At 35.0% G+C, this 25,859-nt stretch overlaps 1 protein-coding gene across 1 annotated transcript in view; it reads left to right on the top strand.

The window, feature by feature from the left end:
- Window positions 1–25,859, top strand: part of LOC145999204 (meiosis inhibitor protein 1-like) — a 242,625-nt gene that overhangs the window by 166,871 nt on the left and 49,895 nt on the right. Inside the window, exons 10-13 of the mRNA XM_083136137.1 lie at window positions 1,457–1,753; window positions 4,979–5,108; window positions 6,440–6,600; window positions 17,970–18,224. Coding sequence (XP_082992263.1) covers window positions 1,457–1,753; window positions 4,979–5,108; window positions 6,440–6,600; window positions 17,970–18,224 — 843 coding nt within the window. The remainder of the gene's footprint in view (window positions 1–1,456; window positions 1,754–4,978; window positions 5,109–6,439; window positions 6,601–17,969; window positions 18,225–25,859) is intronic.

Below are 25,859 nucleotides of genomic sequence, written 5' to 3' on the forward strand. Positions count from 1 at the left end.
TTAGGACGTGTGTCCTATTTTTTGCTTATTGTGATCTGGCAACCCTTCACGTAAGTTCATCATCCTGAGCCTAACTGCTCCATGCAGAATAAGGCAATAGCCATCCAATTTTTACATGTAAAGAGGCATCAAGAAAAAAATGGGACTTTTTTTTAATTGCAATGCTAATCCTAATGTCCTGTACTGTGACTGCGTCGTATAAGGTGTCAGTCTCTGGGCTCTTACTATGTAATGCATGCTGGTTTGAGTCTCCTAGGGGAAGAATGATCATTTTTTTCCTGTCGTTTCTGCCTGTGTATGGGACCAGTGACCACCCACCGTCATGAGAAAGAAAATTAGAGAGCTACGAATGAGTAGCCACGAAAATCTACGACATTTACTGGGGTTTCTCGTGCTGAGTACATGTCACTGGATGGATGACCGCCCTCCTCTGCTGAGGCTTGTGGGAATGAGGCCTGCAGTCGGTAGGTAGGCCCTGGCCCTCATGGGCTGTTGCACCACGGGTTATTATTATTCCTTTATAATAAATAAGAAAAACACATTGACACAAGATTACATACAGGGTGAAGTACATACCAACTGGCAACCCTACAGAAATGCAAGTGGGATGGCTTCATCTATCATGCCCAAGTGGCACAAAATGATCTGCCATTTGTTTCGCCATGAGTCATTGGCCAGTGCAGTTGTGTCTGTGGAGACTTACGTGCTTGAGAAGAACATGCTAGCCATGCAGAATAAGATCAACAAGACAATTTTAAGCAAGATTGGGCATCAACCCAAACAGTCCATACTACCATGACTACTCCACAGCAGCTCTTTCCACATTGACTGATCTCCTTGATTTGGAGATGTCCCACATCTGATTAGGTCACCATACCCGAGATCCTCAAAAACTTTTTCTTGGGAATAACCTGAAAGAGAATGTTTTTTACATAGCGGATGCAGAATAATGGGGAATCCATGAAGAAATTGAGGTGATTCCCCAGAATATGATCCAGAATGTCATTAGATGCTTCTGGTGCTTGCGAATCCACATCAATGCTGATGCATGTCATTTACTGGATGTTATATTCAAAGTATAGACATGGTGTTTGGTGTATCCATAATTGCATTGTGTCTGAATTGCACGACTATCAATACATTTTGTGTACCCAACCTATTTTTTTTATTCTTGGTGTATTCTTTTGTACTACTTCCCATGGCCCACCCTGTAATAACAATAAAGAAGAACAATACAGATTTACATTGGTCTTACAAGATCACTGCATATTTTTGTAATAGAAATTTTAAATATTTTTATTGGTACTAGCATAGAAATAATTAGGGTAATTGCTTTCTTTATATTTATAAGAGAATAATTTTATTTACTATAGAGTAACACTGTAATAATCAATGCAATGTTGGATTATCTTATAAATATGGCAAATTACATTAATTTTGGTTTCTTTTTTATTAGGGAAGTTTCAGAAAATTCAAAAATTCTTGGAAACATTAATGCTTTTACTCAACTAATTGATGTTGTATCAGATGGACTTTCACATTCCAACATCAACATTAAAATGAATGCCGGTCGCATCCTCACACATCTGTTAAGCAAGTGTTGCCTTCTAAAAACATTTCCTGTTTCTAAAGTGAACATGTTAATAGAACATGCATTCAAACAGTTAGCCTACTCTGCCAATGAAGGTATGAAGGAAAATGTCCACATGGAAACTTTAGCAGTGCTTTGTGACATTGGATGTGCTGCATTAAGGTAAGTTGAATTCATCCAAATAAAATAAATTTTCTTTTGCGTGTGCGAAGATGAAATTATATTTTTTATTTATTTTATATGACATAATTGAGGGCACTGAGAGACACTCAAAAACATCTGTGCATTTCCTTTACATGAAAAGAAAGTTATGCCAAAATATCAAATCCTGCAAGTGTGTGTTATGTTTGATTTTATCTTGTGAGACTTGTTTGGCATTTCAAGTTGTATGCAAGTTCACTGCTGCAAGTTTGTTTCTCTGCATTGTGTGGATATTTGGAAAGTTACTTGAAAAGCAGTACCAGTGAACTTTGGTCTCGGAAGTTACATAACTGTAGCAGTGGGATTCGATGTACTTATCATGACAGGCCTTGGTGCTGTTCCGCAGCTTTATTTTTATCTGACCTTAAAAATTAAAATTAAAATTAAAACCACAATACAAGGTGAAAAAAATATATGGATATTTTCTTTGTTATTTATTTCTTGTCTTCTAGGACTGCTCCTACAGTCAGTACTATTGTATAACATATTAAATATTAAAAAAAAAGTATTACATGTAGCTTTAGTAATACACTGCTGAAAATTTTGTCTACTGTTTTCAGTAGATCTATAGATGTTTTGAAATATCTACTGTGTTCAGATTTTCAGACAGATATCAATAAAAATTGTTAATAATGAGGAATGAAATGTAATATTTATAGCCACCATCTTTAGTTAAATTTATATTAATATTAATTTATATTAGCACACTACATATATATTAAATATAATGTTGAAGAAGTTACTTGCTCTTGTAGTTTCTGTACTGTACTGTTTTCAGTAGATCAATAGGTGTTTTGAAACATATACTGTGTTCAGATTTTCAAATAGATATAAAACCAAATTGTAAATCAGGAGGAATGAAGTTATATTTACAGCCAGCATGTGGAGATAGACAAACTACATACAATATTAGGGGAAAGAAGGGTAAAGTGGCCACTCTAAGGTTTTTATGAATTCTTATCATACCTTTTTAATCAGCAAAGTTATAGAAACATAGACCAATAGCAAATATAATAACATTACTTCCAATTTCTATTTTTTTTTAAAAAAAAATGTTGTTTAGAAATGGACACATTACTTTTTTTTAAAAAAAGTACGAAGTGGCCACTTTGCCTACCTAGGTTGGTTAAAGTGGCCAGCTCCTTCCCATTTTACCTGCATAGGTAAATGAACAAATCACATTGATTCAGAGTGTGTATTTAATCAACACAAGCTGAAGTAATACACATTAAGAATAAGTATTATGTTTTTTTAAGTATTATCTTAAGTATGAAATCTTTACAAGATAAAGTAAATAGTAATTCGTAATCAATAGTCTATCAATAAAGGATTAGGCGTAGGCCTATTTGCAAAAATCACACTCAAACACATCATCTTCTTTGTCACAACTAGCGCACTCTTCATGTGCCCACTTCTTACATTTTAAACATCTAATCCATCCTTCATTGCCTTTCGAGTCTGTCTGTTTCGTGGCCACTTTGCTCGGTCTGTTTCGTGACCACTTTGCCCGGTCTGTTTCGTGGCCACTTTGCCCGGAATGACGCCATTACATAAACTGTGGTCTAACGTCTAACCTACATGACTTAGCATTTTCAAACACACATAATTTAAAAGGTTATTTCAGGCTGATAAAACAGTAAAAGAGCATTTAATTATAACACTTACTATTATTTAGCTATAATCAACAATTTGTACCACTTAGCTAAAATCAGACTTGCGAAAGAACAATAAAATGAGTTCACATCTACAAAAGTGCAGCCTCCCGCTTCAAAGTCACAGACAACACTGACAGGTCCGTGGCGACTGTTTTGCCCGGCTCCCCCATGGCGGATGCGCTGTACCGCAAAGAAAACTCACATGGCCACTTTGCCCGCACTGCCCACTTTACTCTTCCTTCCCCTACATGTATACTGAGGAGAATACTTCACTTGTAGTTCTTCTATTGTACACATACATTAGGCCTACTGAGGGTGTTCAGTAGGAAACCATTGAGTTTCAGTAGATTTCCAAGAGACACAGTAGAGTACAATTGATAACAGTAGATTTTGTCTACTGTACAGTAGAAATTTCGAACAGGGATTGAATTTTTTTTAAAATCATGATTATTTAAGTCATAATTATGATGCAATGTAATCCTTCCACACAGAAGTTTAATTTGAAAATATTTAGCAAAGTGAAAATATTTTTTCTGATTGGAAAAAATGATACTTCCTGTATTTTTAAAACTATGAAGGGGAGTGTAACACTATTGTTGCACCAACAATATTGTTCAAAATTTCCTAAAATATGTGAATGTTAGATATAAACACAGGGTGCAAAATCCCGGGGGAATTCCCCCCACCAATGAACCTTGTCCTGAAATATCTCCCCCACCTAACTTTTGCAGGTGGGAGAGTTTTTATTCTAACAACAAATATAAACAATTAGTTTGGCAGTCACATATACTTTACTGGAATAATATCGAAAACATACACAAAGAACAGACAACAAAGATCCTTATCTCTAAGGACACTGAACCCAGCAATCCCCAGAACACAGAAAGTAGTCCCACTTGTTCCATTTCTCATCACCTTTCGTCTGCTACCACAAAGTATGTAAATATATAAATTAAACACGTAATAGCATTTAGGTGTGAATTTTATGTAGGAAACTATTATCTTCTTAATGTCTTAATTTTTGCCCCACCCACCTTAGTTATGCATATTGTTGTTAATGTTCATAGCATTAGTAGTATATTAAAATCTTTAATTTGCAACAGACTTTTACATGAAGGACAGTCGACGTAATATATTGTATAATTTTAGATATAATTTAATTATTTAATAATTGACACATATTTAATGACATTATACACCCCCCCACACACACAATCATAGTTACATTTCTACCATGGTGACAAAACAAATACCCAAAGCCACCTGTGTCTGTCTGCTCTCCCCCCCCCCAACCAATCTGCAATGATTTCATACCCTGGATATAAAGAAAGAAAAACATAGCAAAAGAGAAACTATATTTCTCTCTGACACACACACTGAATATGACTCTGGATGTCATGTAGGTACTATCTGGCATAAATGAGTTACACATTATTGTTATCCTCAGTCTGATTGTTTATATTATGTGTGTAATTTTTAAGATTATGTTGACATATTTTGTTACTTCTATGTGATATTAAATCATTTTCAGATTTTGCAGTAAATCCAACTCAATTGGTTACTTTAGTTCTGAAGTAGATCTATGCATAGAAAAATATCAAGGGAGGATATATGACATTGTGACATTCTTCATAGAGGAAATTTGTACATCTTATGTTATGGTAAGAGCAGTTGAATATAAATAAGTTTTAAAAAGAACATGATCTTGGAAATTTATGAAAAAGCAATGGTTGAAATTGTTAAGGAGGGGGCGGGGGATATTTTCAAAAAGCATCCTCCCAATCAGGATAATCATTCTGGAGAATGGAGACAAGGGAACATGGGGTGTGTCTGATTTTGTTGAGGTTGGTATTGGGGGACAAGTTGTTGTTGATTATGAGGTTGAGGCCATGGATGTTTTCCTCAAATAAAAGCCACCTCAGATGTTGCAGGTGAGGATATAGATGAAAATTTAAGGTGTGAGAGATTCGTTTTGAGTGGTGGGTAAATTTTCCCATGGCAGTATGCATCTGGAGAGTAAGGGAGAAAGGGGCAAGTTCTGCAACTTGGGCAAGGGGTTATAGGTTATAGGGTGAAGGAGTTTTGTGGATCAAAATGTGTTTGAGGCTCTTTAAAAGAACTCAGGATTTTTCTGAAAGATATTTCTGATGTCGGGATTACTGTGGAGAATAGGGATGAGGGAATCACAGGGTGTGTGTCATTTTTGAGGTGGGTTTGGTATTGGGTAATAAGTATAGAGAGGTTGGTGTCAGGTTCGTTGGTGGGGGTGTGTGAGGTGGCTTTGGGTATTTGTTTTGTGACCATGGTAGAAATGATGATGAAGGCATGGTGTAGTTGAAGGTTGTAGTTGTGTTTGGAAGTAAGTGAGGTGTTGAGGCATAGTCCACTGAGGGAGAGGAAAATAGGAGGAGGGGGCAAAATTGGAGAAGACTTGAGTGGATTTCGTGAGTTATAGTCTGGAAAGGTTAATGGCGAAGGTGTAGAGGAATCAGAATTCATTAGGGGGATCTGTTGGAGAGAAAGTAAAGCCATTGGATAAGGCATCCATATTGTCAGCAGTAAGTTCATGTATGGATAAATTAAATACGCTCTGGTTGTTTTGAGATGGGATGGGATAATTGGTAATCATGGATCTTGCAGGAGTGGATTTGCCCAACGATTGGTTGTCATTCAATGTGCAGTGCTTGTGAGTGCAATTTTGGTTCTGGGAGGAGTTCAGTGGGTTGCATGGTGGTACGAAGGGCGAGGCAATGACATTATAAATGTTAAATTTACTATTCTACATATATTTGTGGCTAGAATTTAAGTATTTGCACTAAAGTGTAAGAATTAATAAAATCCTTGAAAATTATACAACAATAAAGCTAATGATGATCAAAAACATAAATATACATATATATATATGACCAGTTACTGATGTTAGATGAATAGAGTACTGTAAATATTAATTTGACAACTTTTTTTCAATGTTTAATACATGAATCTATTTCAGGAACAAAAAGTTTCCTTTATGTATCAAATTCTATGCATAAGTTACTTCCAATGTGTCAATGCAGTATATGAAACAACAATGGAGAGTACAAAAATGTCGTGTAAACTGTTGTCTCAAGGAATGCTGGTGTTTTCATGCCTCATACAGAATGGATCATGTCGGTGAGTTATTTTAAAATTTTGTATTAATTAAAAATGAAAATTATGTTGAAATGAAATGTGTAAATTCCAATGAAACAGAGCATGATACTTCAGGTTTGAAAAGAAAAAGTTATGTTCCATGTAATGGAAGAGATTATGTACATGGGCAATTAAAAACATTCGGGATACAAGGAAATGAAAAACATACTGAACTGAAAGATAATTCCTGAGATTACCCTCTGTGATATTTCACAAAACTGCACATTCTACTAAGTCATGTGTGAAAGCATCGTTGCCATGCTCCTTTAGGAAGTGTAACTAATTCCACTTCATAAGCAAGCATATCTTTCCAAGGGTCCCGGGTTTGAATCCCGGTCGGGTTTGGTTGTTTGTGAATGTCCATTCATCAATTTCATCATTTCATCACTCATCTCCATCTTCGCAAATTAGCCAAGAGGCACAAAACACGAAGTAAAATAAACTAAATCAAATCAAAAATCAAATCAAGCATATCTTTCCACTGGTATTTCGAATCAGACACCCCTTAGTCCAGGGATCACCAAACTGTTGAGTGTGGACCTACCAGCATCTCGTGGAGATGTTTTCAGTGGCTCATTTATTGAATCGGTTTATTTTACTTCACATTTCTGCCACTTTTGGTTAATCACAAATATAAGGATGAGTGATGATATGATGAAATTGATGAAGGGACACTCACCCAGGCCATGTTTCAAACCTTCGACCCCTGTCATCGTAGCACACTGTTCTAATTCAGTGGCTCATGAATGATTGTCAACACACTACAGGTGCTGGCAGAGATATTGAAGCAAAAGTTTGCAATGTGATGTCAAAATATTTTGAAAAGTACCATAATACCAATAATCCTCAAACATACTAGCATCTCTCTCAGTCTCACATGTAACTAAACCTTGACATTGATGATCACTTGTGTACAGTAATAAATTTTAGCATATTAAAATCAGCAAAGCTGAAAAATCTGACTGTATCTGCCTATTTGTGTCAATTATCAGCAACTCAGTAGGTACCTGAGCTCTGAATGTGAACTGAGAGACTGATTGATTGATTGATTCACCTTTAAGGATGACAATAATCCATGATTTCATCAATGTTACATCAATTTTAACATTATTGTAAGAATCCAGATTAATTTTCTTATAATTAAAATTGTACAAGTACTGAGTACTAAATATAATATATTCTTTGCAAGAGTACATTTTTTTTAACACTATATGATAACATTGCAATCTTATTTTTACAGCAGTAGCTTAAAGCAACATAAATTAACTTGATGGACTTGCTGACCTTGAAAGACAACAACCAAACTCAAGTGATTTCTTACCTCAAAAACTAGTAAACGTAAAGGTTTAAAATTTCTTATGTATCTTGCAAATACAAGTTTAGCATGACACAATATTTTTCTTGCCTATACATTCGTCTGTTAAGAAGAAGAATATCATTACATTTTACAGAAGGAATTATCATAAAAATTCAATTCACCCTTGCTAGCTTGAGATATATTTTCAAATGTAACAAGTACTGAGGGTTTGCTTCAGTGACATGTGTCGCTTGTTGCCTGTCATGTGTCTCTTTGGTCTGAAAAGTTCTTGAAATTCCCATATTGTTTGTTGGTCTGAGAGTCTGAAAGCTGCCTAAAAAATAATGACATAGCATGTAGTTGAGTAAATACATCTGTTAGAACATAGTCATAAGACTAAAATGGAATACAGGTAGAATTTGTTATAAAGTGCCTTGAAACTTGACACTAATTACACAATAATTTGTTAAGCTCAACTAGAAAGTATGACAATCTCAGTCTTAATTAATCTTAACCAAAACAAAAATATAATGCATAAGCCTGACTCAGCACTGTTGAATATTTGAAGCAATTCAGACACCAATTGCTGGCTTACATGTAGAGTAGTCAGCATAATGCACCACAGTAGAGGTCACAAGATATCATTACATATGTCCAATCATGCATTTCACCAGTTCTTCATTCATCCCTTTTGTCATGATTAACACAAGAAGGAGAAGAGTAATGTAAAATAATAGATAGAGACATTTTCTTCCCTTCTGCAACTCTGTTAAGTTCATGGCCAACCTTGTTTTAAGGAACTTGCCTCATTCTTAGGAACATGTGTAAGATTGTTAGTACTACAGATGATCTAATTTTCATGGCTGCTTGAAGTCTCTGTGTATAGGTCAATATTCTTCCCTCTCTATATTTTCAGCAAAGAGTACTCTTAATTCCAACACTGCAGTCAAAGATTTGCCACTGATAAAATTTCTTTCTAACTTTGTAACTTTCTAGAGGAAACTCTGGGGAGTAAATGCTGCCAGGGCCATGGTGTTGATCACATCACCCCCACCTTCGGCCGTGATCAAGAAAGTGTGGAGGCCTAACTCCACACCCCCTATATGCCTCCATGGCATGGTGCAAAGCACTGGGGAGCATTTTACTTTTTTTTACTTTTTGCTTAAACTTCTCAAAAAAATGTAACTCTATTGTTTTTATGTCTTTCTCTCTTCTCTGCTAATCACGATCCAGCTGGAATTTTCTATTGGTTCCAATTGAAATTTCAATTGGATTGAATTGGTTTCATTTTGAATGAATCTTATTCTATCGGATGCCTAATACAGCTATCGGAAGGTATTGGTTACAGTTGGAATATCAACTGCAACCAATTGGAAAATCAAGACAATTACCAATTGGTGGATTGTATCCAATTGTAAGTTTGTATATATTGTAGAATAAATATGTTATAAATTCATTTATTGACTCAAAGCATAGGTTGTTTAATTCTTGACACCACATTTCCTGCAATTTATAAGTTCTTTGGAAAAACAACCCATTTGATCTGAATTCTAATACATACTACATACTACCTAAAGTTCAAATCACCAACCCTGAGACCTTCTGTAAACAAAACCATGTGCATACTGATAGAAGTAAAATAATCCACACAAAAATGCAGCGTTGTTACAGGATTCATTACATAACATAAAACAATAGCCAATTTGTAGTATGGGATACACAGCAACAAATGACGTCTCACTTTAATAGTTTTTCTTGTATGTACGCATTGCTTGCATGATAGAATTATTTTCCTGTAGTTTACGGTTATTACAAGCATAAGAAAACAGTTTTTTCTTTGTGACGTTTCAGGAGAACACACGCTCCTTTCATCAGACATTTATTTTCATTTTGACTAAAGATACAGTTATAACAATGGTTAGTAATTTTTAAACAAAAAGAATCTGTTATATAATGGATGTTGTCAATGTTACATTGTTGTAATATAGCAACTTAACTGTGAAAAAAGCAGTCTATTTTTTAAATTATGAATCCCAAATATCATCAGGTAATTCAAATTCATCATTGTTTTCACAAAGTTTCTTGATGTTTTCTGTTACATTAAATTTTGAATTACCTGATGATATTTGGGATTCATAATTTAAAAAATAGACTGCTTTTTTCACAGTTAAGTTGCTATATTACAACAATGTAACATTGACAACATCCATTATATAACAGATTCTTTTTGTTTAAAAATTACTAACCATTGTTATAACTGTATCTTTAGTCAAAATGAAAATAAATGTCTGATGAAAGGAGCGTGTGTTCTCCTGAAACGTCTCAAAGAAAAAACTGTTTTCTTATGCTTGTAATAACCGTAAACTACAGGAAAATAAGTCTCACTTTAAACCCAATGTTCTTTCTTTTGTACTTATTGCTTCACCTTTATGGTTAACTCTTTGCACCAGTAATGTCAGGGAATGCTCTGTAGATAAAAGTGTATTTGAAATTTGTTTGTAGATTTTATGTAAATTGTATCTTATTTAAATAAAATATATAATGGACATAAACAGCCATATGCAATGCTGTAAGTCCAATAAATATATTCATGATGATGATGAAAACAAGACAAAGAAAATTTGTAAATTTATTGCGGTTGGAAACTTTGACAAGCATCCTAATAACAATTTTTGTTCCGCCAAATATAGTGCACTTCGTAAAATAACTTGGTGACATGGCAAGGTAAGATAAGTGTGAACATTTTGTAGGAATATGCATTCAATGAGCTTAGAGATTTGTGTACATAATGATATTTTATAACATTGGTTATTTTCTAAAAATAATCATGTGAACAGTAAGGAAGTAGTGCCACTTTCAACATGGCGAGTTCTATGCGTGCCGGAAGGTCTCCTTGTTCTCCGAGCTTGTTTTCAAAGCACCAGCAAGGACAGCCTTTGAAAAGGGGTGAAAAACAGATTCTACTCAATATTTATGTAACGTTCTGTCAGTGGTATCCTGAGAAACCAGTAAAAGAAGTGTTTAAGTTGGTATCCTAACACAGTGGTGTGTCAGTGTCTGTAGTTTTGAGGGTTATGAAAGAGAGAAAAATGACCGGGAAAGTTGTGTCTCCCAAAAAAAAAAAACAAAAAAAAAAAAAAAACACAAAGTTGTGTCTCGTGTTAATAATATGACGATTTTCAAGTAAGTGCAATAAGGCGCAAAGTGCATTCTTTATTTTTAAACCAAGAACTGCCTACTTTAAAAAAGTATTAACTGAATTTAATAATGATGAAGATCTTCCAAGTTTCAGTGTGTCTACGTTAAACCGCCTCTTGCTGGATGTTGGGTTTGTTTTTGGAAAGAGAAACTGACAAGCAGCACTCGTTGATAGGGATGATATTGTTGCTTGGCGGCGAAAATACCTCAGATCCATTCGGAAACTACGAAACCAAGGTAAGAAAAATCTATTATGTGGATGAAACGTGGGTGAATACGGGGCACACTGTGAGCAAGGTGTGGCATGATAGCACTATAACCTCAAAGAAGCAAGCTTTCCTCGAAGGACTATCAACTGGACTTAAACAACCATCAGGAAAAGGCAAAAGACTCATTATCACTCACATTGGAAGTGAAAATGGATTTGTTGAAGGTGCGGAACTTATTTTTGTATTCAAGACGACTGGCGATTACCATGAAGACATAAACGATGATGTTTTTAAAGAGAGGTTTTCGTCTGTCCTTCCTAAACTTAATGCGGACAGTGTTATTGTGCTCAACAATGCACCCTATCATAGCGTGAAATGTGAAAAATTACCGACCACTGCTTGGAGGAAAGGTGATATTTTAGAATGGCTACGTGGCAAACGTGTCGTACTTTCAGCTGATTCATTAAAGTTGGAACTTTTGGATCAAGTTTCGCACTTGAAGCCAAGCTATGATAGTTATGTGATAGATGAAATGGCAAGGAGATCGGGGCACACTGTGTTGCGCTTGCCCCCTTACCACTGTAACCTCAATCCCATTGAACTGATATGGGCTCAAGTCAAAGGGTACATTGCCAGTAACAACAAAACATTCAAGCTTGAAGAAGTGAAGAGACTGACTAAGAGTGGCATTGCTCAAATTTCAGCTATCAACTGGGCAGATGCAGTTCAACACATTATTGAAAAAGAAGAGAGAAATCTGTGGGATGTGGACAATTTAACTGAGAACTTGAATTTTGAAAGATTTGTTATCCAAGTCAGCGACAGGGAAAGTGAATCCGAAGACAGCTGTGATGAAGATTTGGCAGTAAGTGAACCCCTTTAATTGAATTAAAAATACATATTTTCCCCCTGTCTCAACACTTTGGGTATTGTCGTGACTTATGAAATGTAAAGTGAAGAGGAAGAATCAACGTTTCATTTTTCTCGGCTTGCCTTTGATTTGAGTCTGATTGAAAAAGTGGCGATCTTTTCGTTCTGCCACTAGAATACAATACTCTGCACATCAACAATATTGATAAATGTTTTGGTGTGAGTGAAATGCTGAAATAAAGTATAGTTTAAATATGCTTACGATTGTCTTTTCTTTGTCACTGAACAAAGGAAAATTTAGCGTACTATGTTTTTGTTAGTAAATATACTCATGGGACAGGTTATTATAAAACAGTAGAAAATAAGATTTGAAATTTTTTAATTCAACAACATTTCTGTTAGACATCCATTTTGGCTCTTATATAAAATGAATAGGTGCGGCGAACTATGAGTGTAACAGCAGATGATTGCGGTAGTCAGCGGTCATGAATCAGCTGACGCGGATTGATACATCGAATCGGTGAGACGGTTTGTTTACAGAAGGTCTCAGGGTTGGTGATTTACACTTTAAGAAGAACTCTTTCTTAAGAACTAACTCAACCTTAAAGTAGCTAGTAGTTGGAATAAATGTTCACGTTAGTTCTTGTTTTTTTTAATATGCAATTTCCATTGTTAATCTAAGTGTATGTAATGCAATTGGAAAAATTAGCATCTTTGGATGAACTAAGTCGATCTCGACAGTGTTTTGTTTGTTCATCACCTTTTCAAGTGTTGTAGGTCAGATTCTTTGTTTAACATAATTTTTTGCTGTTTTTGCATGTATAAAGGAAGAACATTCAATTTATGACTGAAGCAGCATGTTTTTCGATTTTCTATAAGTGTGTTAAACACAATGAAGCTACAGAGTTAAAAACGTGTTCATATATTTGAAAACTTTTTGTATGTGAAAGTTTTTTCTAAGTTACAAATTCCTTATGCTTTACCAGAGATTTATTTTAGTTGTTTTATATTTCTCCATTTCATTTACAGTTGTATAGATAAGAATTTTTCATAAACAATATATTGAAAACAATAAAACACTTTCCAATAGAAACCAATTCATTACAATTGACCAATCGGTTCCGATTGACCAATCTGTTCTGATAGACCAATCAGTTCCGATAGAGTGTCTAAAGACTCATATTGACTATTGGAATCAATTGGAAAAATTTCCAGCTGGGACCAAGAGGATGAATGATTATTACTTGAAACTGATGAACTGATATTCAGATAGGAACATCATGCCCAGAATATTTTCAGGTCAGTCTGTTAAGTGTTAAAATATGAAACCCTTGCTATGATTCTCATACCAGTAGAAGCAGGACTCAAAGCACAGGATATTCAATAGTAAACAGCACATTATTATTATTTACTGATAGTTCTCTGAAAGTTGTTCTAGTATTATTCTTTCAAAATCACGTGGAAGTTTCAATCATTTTGCTACTCCTTTTGTTTCAATGCTAACTTAAGAAATGTGACACTTGTACGCTTACTCCAATCACTGTTAGGTTAACAAAATTAAAAAAAAAACGAAGGAATATTAAATAAAAGGAGCAAATGTGTGCAATATATTATGATGGGAAATTCTGCTGCTCCAAATCTGTGCACACGTAGACCCAGACCAGTATGCCCAGGCATAACTTTGACCCAGTACATAGGGCCTCATCAAAGAATACTGACAAACTTTCACACTGTATCAAAAACATCAAGATGAACAACTTTCTTTAGTAAAATTTTGCTCGTTAAATCCTCAGAAAACTGAATTTTATCTTCTATGTATGCAGCCATTCAGTACAGATTTACAGTTGCTACTGTTGTTAATTTTACTTTTGGAAACATGTCATAGTACAGTATTGAAACATTATCATGTCAGCAGATACGCAGTGTGAAGTCCAGGCTTTAGTCCTCCCACTTATGATGTGCATGCATCACCATCCCTGCATATGTTGCATATCTTATTTTATGATGTTTGCATTAAAGAAGGATTTTATAAGTTTCTTCCAAAGGTATTCACACCCCAGAGCAGAGCTGTAACTAAAACATTGGGGGAGCCCATGTATGTGCTTTTCTCCCCCAATATTGTTAACCCAACCATAATATCTTTTGCACTACAAGGATGGTGCTTATAATGTTTTCAAGTCCCTGTTAACTTTAAGAAAGCAGACTAAAACTTGGAAAATGCACATTGTGTGGCTGATGCTTTTGGAAACAAGTATGCACTTAACATCAAAGCAACTAATAAATATGTACTTAACACACACAATCAATAGTCAAGAAATAGTTAGTGATTTATTTATTTATTTATTTTGCAAAGATCCTTAACAGAACATATTGTTCCAATAATAAAGGATCATATTAAAAACATTTATAATAAAGAATAAATATACATTTTAAAAATTACAGAACTACAGAATTACAAGATTACAAAATACAAAGAAAAAGATACAAAAAATAGAGAATAGAAAAGTCAGTAGATATGTTATACAAAGTTACAGAACAAAATACAAACACAATATAGTACAATCACAACAGAGTATCGCTAAATACTTTCAAATACAAACATATAATACATCGCACAATAGTCGATGAACACTAAGATTAATTACACAAATTGTACAACTATCAAATCCATATGAGAGTAAATGAAGCATGACTTTAAATACATAGTGTCGATAAAAATAATATAACACAAACACAGCTTCACTAAACACTGAATAATTTTAATACAATCAAATTTAAATGTTAGACAATGACAATATATTTCTTTTTATAATTGAACTATATGTTATAAAAGGAAGCGCGAAGTCTACTTTAATTCTCTTTTGAAAAAGTTTGTTATAATTTGTGCATACGTATGTTTAGCACAAAATAATTATTTGCAACTCTCTGCTTTCCCCTGAGGTCTCTCCTCAGGGAAAGAAGTTCACATGCAGGATATTTTATAACAGAAATATCGGATTTTTATATTTCGCATTTTATTTTTAAATGATTTTGTTAAAGGCCCATGGAACTGTGATTCTACCTTAGGCCTTGCATGAATTGGTCCTAAGCATCTGTGCCCTTGATACACAGCTGGTCAATAATGTACTAAAAATCTTTTTGTTTTTTAACAAAAAAATATATTAGTGACAACAGTTAGTGACAATCTGTACCACATTATCTTACATGTACAGTATATAAGATGTACAGGGTGGCTCAATAAGTCACTTAACACCCTCAGTACAAGGCCACTGCAGCATGGAATTTGAAATTGGCGATGACCAATCATTGCCTGGCCAAGGGGGAACCACATTGACGCCACCCACACAGTCGGCGGCCATCTTGATGTCCGCCATCTTGAATTCAACTTCGGAATTTTAAATGGGAAGGGGGTCGTGCGACATATCAATATGGGCTAGAATTTCACGAGAAATGCAATGGTGAAGGTTTTTTCGACGTATCTTTAACCAGTAAAAAGTTATGACTGAATTCTTGTACCAATTTGCTCCTTTTCGAGGTGTTAGAAAAATGCCTTAAAATTTGTTTAGCGCTTCGGTAATGCATCGAGATCAAAGTGACGTCTATGGAGAGACGTTCGCATGCCATTGCACATTATTTTAATCGGATACATCCATGAAGAGCTGTGCATTATGAATGGTTGTCGCAAACAATTTACAGTGTGACGCTTCCATTGAATTAAAAGTCCTTCACAGTGACAAGGCTAATGTCTATGTTCATAAGGAAGTTTATAAACAGAATATGTGACCCTTGTCATCTGATAACTAACTTTGGACAAAAACAGGTTCATAACGTTCCCATAAGTGTTCTGGTGTTCTTCCCTATTGAAAAACTCTGTAAAAAGTACCTTCTTCCATAAGCAAGGATGAAAAAAAACTGTTTATTTAACAAATCCAAGTAGCCCTAAGCATTTAAGGTTCCGTTGATGGAAAATTGACTAACCAATCGTGTTCCACACAGCACGCCACACCATTAACTTACCAACACTAACCATTCAGCTTTGATCTGTCAAAAATGGGTTATCAGATAAAAATCATCGAATATTCTGTTTATAAACTTCCTTATGAACATAAACATTAGCCTTGTCACTGTGAAGGACTTTTAATTCCATGGAAGCGTCACACTGTAAATTGTTTGCGACAACCATTCATAATGCACAGCTCTTCATGGATGTATCCGATTAAAATAATGTGCAATGGCATGCGAACGTCTCTCCATAGACGTCACTTTGATCTCGATGCATTACCGATGCGCTAAACAAATTTTAAGGCATTTTTCTAACACCTCGAAAAGGAGCAAATTGGTACAAGAATTCAGTCATAACTTTTTACTGGTTAAAGATACGTCAAAAAAACTTTCACCATTGCATTTCTCGTGAAATTCTAGCCCATATTGATATGTCGCACGACCCCCTTCCCATTTAAAATTCTGAAGTTGAATTCAAGATGGCGGACATCAAGACGGCCGCCGACCGTGTGGGTGGCGTCAATGTGGTTCCCCCTTGGCCTGATAACGATTGGTCATCACCATTTCCATGTTGCGCGCTGCAGTGGCCTTGTACTGGGGGTGTTAAGTGACTTATTGAGCCACCCTGTAGTTTTTCAAAGGCTTTTAGTTACAGCAAAGTGATAGTATGGGAATTAGTATTGATGTCCTCTACATGTTGTAACAGTTTGTCAGTGTTCTATGGCAGCTCCCATGTATTTAATCATTTCTAAATTCAACATTAGAAATATTCAATTCTCTAATGTTTCATAGAGCTTTGTTTAGATAAATGCTTTCCTAGGATGAAAGTCTATTGTTAAATAGCTAATGAAACCTACATGTTATAAAAATTATTTCATATAAATTTATAATTAGGGCAAGATTAGGCAACTCAGACACCCGAGTCAAGGGTAACTACATTAGTCTAATAATGATTGACGGCTCTTCATTCTTCAGATCCCTGATAAAAAAGAAAGTGTATAGTTTATATTATCCTTTGTAAAAGCAGAAACATTTGTTTTCATATTATTTTTTGCATACATAGTCTATGTTGATCTGATGATTTTCTTCACTTTTCTGAATAACATGTATTTTGTATTTTTGTTATCTTATATTAGTTTTCTGCCACTTTTGACTAATCTTGGTGATGAGTATGAGTGATTATTATATGAAATTTACAAAGGAACACTTACTACCAACACCCATGCCCAAACGGGTTTGAACTAGATAAAAAAATTACCACTTAGCACACTTGGTCACCAAGTTGTGAAATCACATGTTAAGTTGAATTGTTCATAATCTAGGGTTGAATGTTTAGTAATTATAAGGAAAAGCAGATGAGAAAACAAGTAGCATATTACAGGAACAGGAAGTTCTTGTCAAATTTGAATGCTGAATTTATGAATTCCAATACTTGCTTCATCAAGTGGAAAGGTACCAACTTTGGCAGTCATATCTGAATTGGCAGATACTGGAATTTGTACATCTAATCATTTGAACCAATCTGAGAGTATGGGAATGAAAAATTCCCATTGTCATTGTATGTAATGCTAACGACTTTGACTTGTTTACTTCAGAAACTGTCATTGTGTGTACCATAACAAAGTCTTGTGTTATTTAATAACGGGGTTATGTGGAAGAACAGCCACAGGCTGAATCTTGCCCTTTAATAAAGAAAATTTGAGTTTGAATTTGAATTTTGAGTTGCTTCATTTTATAGTTTAATTTTCTTACAGTACATTTGAAAAAAATTACAGGAACCAAGAACTGGGGGAACTAGTGCCTAAGACTTTGGTAAATTTGTTAGTATCCCTATCTCAGTCTGTGCTAGGAGTGGATGAACATTGGCCTGGTGGAGTAGAAATCTTCCGACAACAATTAGCAAAAGGCTTATCTATGTTGCCAGCTGATCATCGATGCTGGACAGATGCCTTCACATATCCAGGAGTTCATGATTCCATCAAGAACACAGTCATCATATTTATTTATTTCTATAGTCTCTCTGTAGAAAGGTAAGAAAAATGCAGTTGTACAGTTGGTCATGATCAATAATTATACAGGGTGGCCATAAAAACTTAAATCAGAGTGATCCAGATCTTGGATTTTCACAATGTATAGCTCATAATTCTAAATTCTCCATAAGGCAAAGTCCATGGGGTCCACAAATAAGAATTATCTCTAAATTCTCATTTTTTTGTGAGTGTCATATATCACCTGAACCATAAAATAGTACCACCATTAGTTCCTAAATTTATCAAGAGAAATATCAAGAGTCAGTTAAAATTACAAAACAAATACGCAGTACGTGCCATCTAAAAATATTATTTACTGTAGGGAATGCCTGGCAGTTTCAAGCTGAATGGGATTTTGTTATGAGAGCCAACAACTACCAACATATTTTTATTTATTTCTAAAAATGCGTTAGGTGATGTTTAATGATCAAAATTAACCCTTTTTGGACAATTACAGTACAATTACTGTCCAATAAATCTTATAAAATTCTATTGTGCATGAACAATTAGCTACAATCACACTATCACACTGTGTCTTTCATGCATGTGTGTTATAATCACCTCTTTCAAATTCCAATCACTAGATGTTGCATTTTCTTTGTTACTGAATTTTACTTGTACTCATGTCGAATTACATTGCAGTTTTGTTTATACCCTTGAGACTAGCATTGAATAATTTATATGCAGATTGTTGAAATTTTTTTAGGGGGATTCCACTTTCCAGTTAATGAAGATTTTGATCCTAATAGGAAGGTTTTAGGTTATTTTCAATTAATCCTATTCAAAATACGTTTTCAGTAACAGTAGTGTAATTGGCTATACAACCAGCACCACTTACAAGTGTACAATTGATGAGCTCATATAATTAAACAGCCCGATTTGCCCACACTTAAAATTATGCCAAGATGCTCTTATTCCCCAATTCTTCAAGTGTGATATGCTCTTAATTCTAAGAATTTTGAATCCTAGTGTACAAATGATGACCCCCCTCAGATTGATTTGCCTACACTTATAAAAGGCACTTCTGTGAGATTGTTGTCCATAAATTTGTTAAAAATATGCCCCTCTTGATATTTTTTTGCCCACACCTAAAACTAGGCCAAACGTATTAACACACACCCACACCCACCCACACACATACACCCACACACACACACATATTTACTTCCGGTCCACTTCCGGTTCACTTCCGGTCCACTTCCGGTTTGCCTACTTCCGGTCCACTTCCGGTCCACTTGTGGCCTATTTATGGTTTATTTATATTGCATCATGTTTTGTATAAAAAATCTGATATTTGTTGCATCCAGCTTGTTTGTTGTAATCCACTCATATTTAGAGTCAGGCTTATATCTGTCCCAGCCTGTTATACAAAAATCAATACATAACACTCAGCGCTAGATCATTGCCATTCTAGGACATGCATGTCTGTGCAGGCATTTGCGGAAGGTCAGTGTAGATCAATATTTATTCTCTTTTTCCACTTGTAGGCTATTAGCTTTACAACCTGTCATAATAAGCATAGAGTTTTGGTTTAAAACCCAAAAAATTTTATATAATAAACTGAGAATAAAAATTAATAATATTAACATATTAAATATACACAAGAAATAAACAAAGCACACAGCTGAACAAAAAATATATATATATTAAGTACAAAATTTTGAATTGTACCCCAGGAAATCTTATATAATAAACCAACAACAAAAATGCCAAATCAAAAATATTGCAATCAGTGTAATAAGAATATATCCATCCCCAATTGGGTCAGACACCAAAAGAATTGTGACCCAAGCAAATATAGAACTCCCACTAAAATATGTCCTAAATGCCACAAAATATTTAGCAAGGTATATTTCAATAGACATGTGGGCTCTTGTTCTGCACAGTTATCAACATTGCCCCCTCAACCATCTACATCTGGTCTGAAAAGGAAGCATGAAACACCTGTTAATGCTGGACCAGCTAAGCAGCCACGCTATGCACCTATCCATAGCAGTTTTAATGGCCAATTAAAGGATTACCGGTTTGTATCAGAGCCAAGATGTGACATTAAGAATTTTTTGAACAGTATAAATCCTGATGTGCAGGCAATTCTAAATGCACAAAATGGCTCTTATAAGCTGTCCCTCAAATTGTTTTCACAATATAAGAAGCCAAATGGCACAAAATTTACACAGCCCCACATAACAGAAACTGTACCGGTATATTCAAATGCAAATTCAGACAAAATAATAAGCAGTTTGATAGATCAATTGAATATTAAACACTCTGAATTTGCAGCAAGTCTGGATGGAGCCTATGCGGTCTTCACACAAGTTATATGTTAATATTTCTGAATTCAACCCATTACAAGGTTCCACTTATGTGCCATTACCTGCCAATATCAAAAACAAAACAGCCGTGGTTAATATAAAAAATAATGATGAGAAATGCTTTTTGTGGTGTATTTTAGCTGCTTTGTATCCAGTTTCAAGGAATCCTGATAGAATAACTTATTATAAACAGCATGAACACAATTTTGATGAAGCAATGGAGGGTTTAGAATATCCAATGCCTGTTCAGAATATTGATAAATTTGAAAAAAAGGCTAGGCACATCAATGGCAAACAATTATCTATTAATGTATTTACTTGTTCTACTGGCCGTGACAATTGCTTGATAGATCCTCTCAGAATCAGTACACTTGATGATGAATCTGCTATTCCGATTGATCTGCTTTTAATTAAAGGGGATGGCACAAATCATTACACTCTGATACATAATCTTGAAGCTTTAGTCAGAACACAACTAGACAAAACTCATAAAATATTCAAGTTGTGCAGAAGATGTTTGTCTGTATTTGATGGTCAAAAAATGGTGAAAGGGGTTCGGGAAGAGAATGCAGAAATTGCTAAAAACAAGTTACTTGAGCATCTGAAATACTGTGGCAACCATAAACCTGTTCATATGGTGATGCCAATGCCAAGTGAAAATATAAAATTCAAAAAGTTTGAAGCCCTGTTGGAACACCCAGCATATATAGTCTGTGATTTTGAATCAAATCTCAAACCCCTTGCATTTTGCAGCCCAGATCCTCATGAACCTTCAATTACATCATATCAATTACATGAACCTTCCAGCTTTTATTATGTGGTTGTACAGGGTGGTGTGGTTAGTAAAGAATATTTATACATGGGAGCAGATGCCATTAAAGAATTTGCACATAGAATAGAAAATGAGTGCCATGACATAGCATCTAATGTCCTATTAAAATCAAAACCCATGTTGCCTTTAACAGAGAAACAGATTGAAGATTTCAACAATGCAGAAAAATGCCCGGTATGTGATTCTGAATTTTCAGATACAAATATTAAGGTGAAACACCATTCTCATACAGATGGTAAATTCTTAATGGCCCTGTGTAATAGCTGTAATATTAAGATCCAGAGACCAAAATTTGTCCCTATATTTTGCCATGGTGCATCCAATTATGATTTTCATCATTTGATCAGGTACGAGGGGTTTGACAAGCAGAATTTAAATATTTTAGCTGAAAATAATGAAAAATATATTGCCATTAGCAAAATAATTAAAGTTAATGGTGTTTCTATTCACTTAAGATTTCTTGATTCATACAGAATTTTATCGGCTAGCCTGGCTACACTGGCCACTCAATTATCTGATGATCAATTCAAAATCACATGTGCTTTGTTCCCAAATCAGGAGCTGAAATTAATTAGGCGGAAGGGTGTATATCCATATGATTATGTTACAGATTTTTCTAAATTTGATGAGTGTTCTCTGCCACCACAACAAGAGTTTTACAGCAAAATCAGAGGATCTGGAATCACTGATGAAGATTATCACCATGCCCAGTTGATGTGGAACAATTTAAAATGCCAGACATTTGGTGATTATCACAAGGCATATTTAAAACTTGATGTGACCCTCTTAGCTGATATATTGCAGGCATTCAGAAAATCTTCCATGGAAAATTATAAGCTGGATCCAATGTATTTTTACAGTGCTCCGGGCCTAGCATGGTCTGCAATGTTTTTAAACACTAAAATGCAATTGGATCTGATCCAGGATCAAGATATGTATCTGTTTATGGAACAATGTATAAGAGGAGGCATGGTGCAATGTTCTCAGAGATATGCCAGAGCAAATAACAAATATATTCCTGATTATGATCCAGCACTGCCATCAAATTATATACTGTATGTAGATGCAAACAGCCTCTATGGTTATGCTATGATGGATAAACTGCCATATGCAGGGCTAGAGTGGGTTGAAGATTTCAATATTGAGGATCTTCAGGACTTTGATGACAGTCACTATGGTCTATTCTTAGAGGTTGATCTGACAATTCCTGATAATTTACACAACACATTTTCTGATCTGCCCCCAATTCCTGAGGTTAAGTGTTCACCTGGCTCTAAACAGAAGAAATTGATGATGACTCTAGAGCCGAAACAGGATTATGTTATATATTACAAAAACCTCCAGTTCCTGATGAATCATGGTGTTCAAGTGACCAAAGTTGGAAAAGTTTTGAGGTTCAGGCACTCAAGATGGTTGAAGCCATATATTGATACAAACACAGAGCTTCGAACATCTGCATTGAGCCAATTTGATAAGACCTTGTTTAAATTGATGGTCAATTCAGTGTATGGCAAAACAATTGAAAATGTCAGAAAACATATTGATGTTAAAATAATTACTGACCCCAGCCGGAGCAAAAAATTGATTGCAAAGCCCAACTTCAATTACAGAAGAATTTATGATGAGAATATGGCACTTTTCAACATGAAAAAAACAAAGATTAAGTTTGATAAGCCTATTTATGTAGGGGCTGTGATATTGGAATTGGCCAAATTGCACATGTTAAAATTGTATTACGATGTGTTGAAACCTTTTTATGGTGATTGTGTAAAACTGATGTACATGGACACAGATAGTTTTGTTCTTGATATTCAAACAGAAGATGTTTATAAAGATATAGCACAGCCTGAATTGTTTAAATATTTTGATACCAGTGAACATACAGAGATTCAACACCACAACAAAAAGGTGCCTGGCAAGTTAAAAGATGAGACACTTGGTGATGTTATTGTGGCATTTGCTGGGTTAAGGGCCAAGATGTACAGTTTTGAAACATGTAGTGGCGCTGTTGCCAAAAAGGCCAAGGGCATTGGCAGAGTAACTGTGGACAAAGAGCTTGAATTTGAGGATTACAAAAATTGTCTCAAATCATGTAGCACAATCAGAACATCAGAAAATAGAATTCAGAGTGTGGATCACTTATTGACTAGCAATATTGTAAGAAAAGTGGCTCTGGACCCACATGATGACAAGAGATGTATTTTGTCATGTGGCATACATACTTTACCATGGGGTCATTGTGATTTGAAAAGTGGCAAACAATGCCCAATTACAGAGCATGATTTGAAATAAATAAACATGCCTATAAACTTATTTGGGTTCAAAAAACAGGCTATTATGGACCTGCCAACAGCACAACCCTCTTCTGATATAATATCTAAACTAAGTGCTTTGTTAATTATTCATCTGAACAGCATACTTACAGATGTTGATGATGAAACAGATAAAATATTGTACATATTTAACAATAATTTAAATCATTACCAATTACCTGTAGGTGGTCAATTGCAATTTATTACAACCCCTGAGGGTAATGTCAAGATTTCAGTAGGGAGAAATATTTATAGAATTAAGCACTCAAACATGATTTCTGGCACTGTATATACTGTTTCTGCTGGTGACTGCTTATATATTGAGGTCCCTGGGTCATATGACAAGCTTATACCTTTTTTTATAGAATTAAGAATCAGATATTCAATAATAAATAACCACTAAAACAAAAATGCCTAATGATATATTTGGCCATACAAGGCATGTTGTGGACATAAAAATCAAGCCAGGCCATGATGATGTTGTTAGGACCATCAATGAGCACCTTGAATCTGTAACAAGCAGATTGCTTACAGCAGAAAAAGAAATAACAGGCATAATCGAGAATCCAATTGAATTGAATTGAATTCTTGAATTGTACAGCATCCCCAACAAAGAATATGATTCACCATTTACACCAGGTGGCAAAATATATATGCTGTCCCCTGCTCAATTTTATTACCAGTTTTTTGTTGGGGGCACACTGAGACCAATCAAGATCAAATATTGGCTTCAACCACATGCACACCACTACCCCACCTTATCAATAACAAATGCTGACAACAAACCAAAAATCACCAGTGTAGAGTTAGAGGATTTTACAGATCCCAATACATTAGAAACATCTTATGCTGAAGATGATGGCTCTCTGGAATTTCATATACAAATAGGAGAGAAATTATATTTAGAAAATCCTGTAGTATCAGCTGCTGAACACCCCATAGTTGCAATATTCTTGTTTTCATATTATGTCTAGAGAAATTATTGTTGATGAATTACACAGACAAGTGAGACATAATTATAAGAGACTGCCAGTAGTTACAAAAGGCATAGATGATTTATGGCAAGGGGACTTGATTGAGATGGCAAGTGGACAGTTGAAAAACTTAGACAAAATCAACAAGGGCTACAAGTATCTACTCACTGTAATAGACACATTTTCAAAATTTGCCTGGGCTGTGCCACTCAAATCCAAGACTGGAAAATGTGTTACAGAAGCCATCAGGACAATCATCAATCAGAGTGGAAGATCACCGCGCTATTTGCAAACAGATAATGGCAAAGAATTTTATAATTCTGTGTTCCAACAATTTATTAAAAGCCAGTCAATAAAACATTATTCGAGTTACAGTGATCTCAAAGCCTCAATTGTAGAGAGATTCAACAAAACTCTAAAAAATCTTATGTATAAACAATTTACACTTCAAGGTAATTATAAATGGCTTAATATTCTTCCAGAACTTCTACATCAATATAACAACTCGGTCCATTCCACAATCAACATGAAACCCTCTGAAGTAACTTCATCTGATGAGGAAAAATTGATCAGGACTGTGTATTATCCTAGATACCAGCCAACAACAAGAAAGGCCAAATACAAGGTTGGTGATCAAGTAAGAATCAGCAAATATAAGCACTTATTCAAAAGAGGCTTTACAAGAAACTGGAGCACTGAATTATTTACAGTGGTTCAAGTTAAACCTGGGACCCTTAACACATATATAATAAAAGATCACCGAGGAGAAATTCTCAAAGGCAGATTCTATGAAGAAGAACTCAACAAAACTAAACAGCCTGACACATATCTCATAGAAAAAATCATCTGCAGAAAAGGCAACAAGTTATTTGTCAAATGGCTAGGACTTCCAGAACACAGCTGGATCGATGCAGACAAAGTGATAATATGAGCACCTGGGATGTTATAAAAAGGCTGCCAGAACCTGAACAGCAGATTAAGAGAAATGGCAAGTTGCTGCCTGATAATATTAGATGTCTTATTGTTGGGCCATCAGCTTGTGGTAAAACTACACTAATGATTGATAATTTTTTATTGGCACCCAACTGGTTAGACTGGAAAAACAGGCACTTGTATGTTTTCTCTAAGAGCTTGGAACAATTAAAATATCAGCAGCTGATGAAGCTATATGATGGATTGGATATTGCCACTTTTGAATCAGATGT

This window comes from Lepisma saccharinum, chromosome 15 (assembly GCF_977018435.1).
Source record: "Lepisma saccharinum chromosome 15, izLepSacc3.1, whole genome shotgun sequence".
Classification (NCBI taxonomy): domain Eukaryota; kingdom Metazoa; phylum Arthropoda; class Insecta; order Zygentoma; family Lepismatidae; genus Lepisma; species Lepisma saccharinum.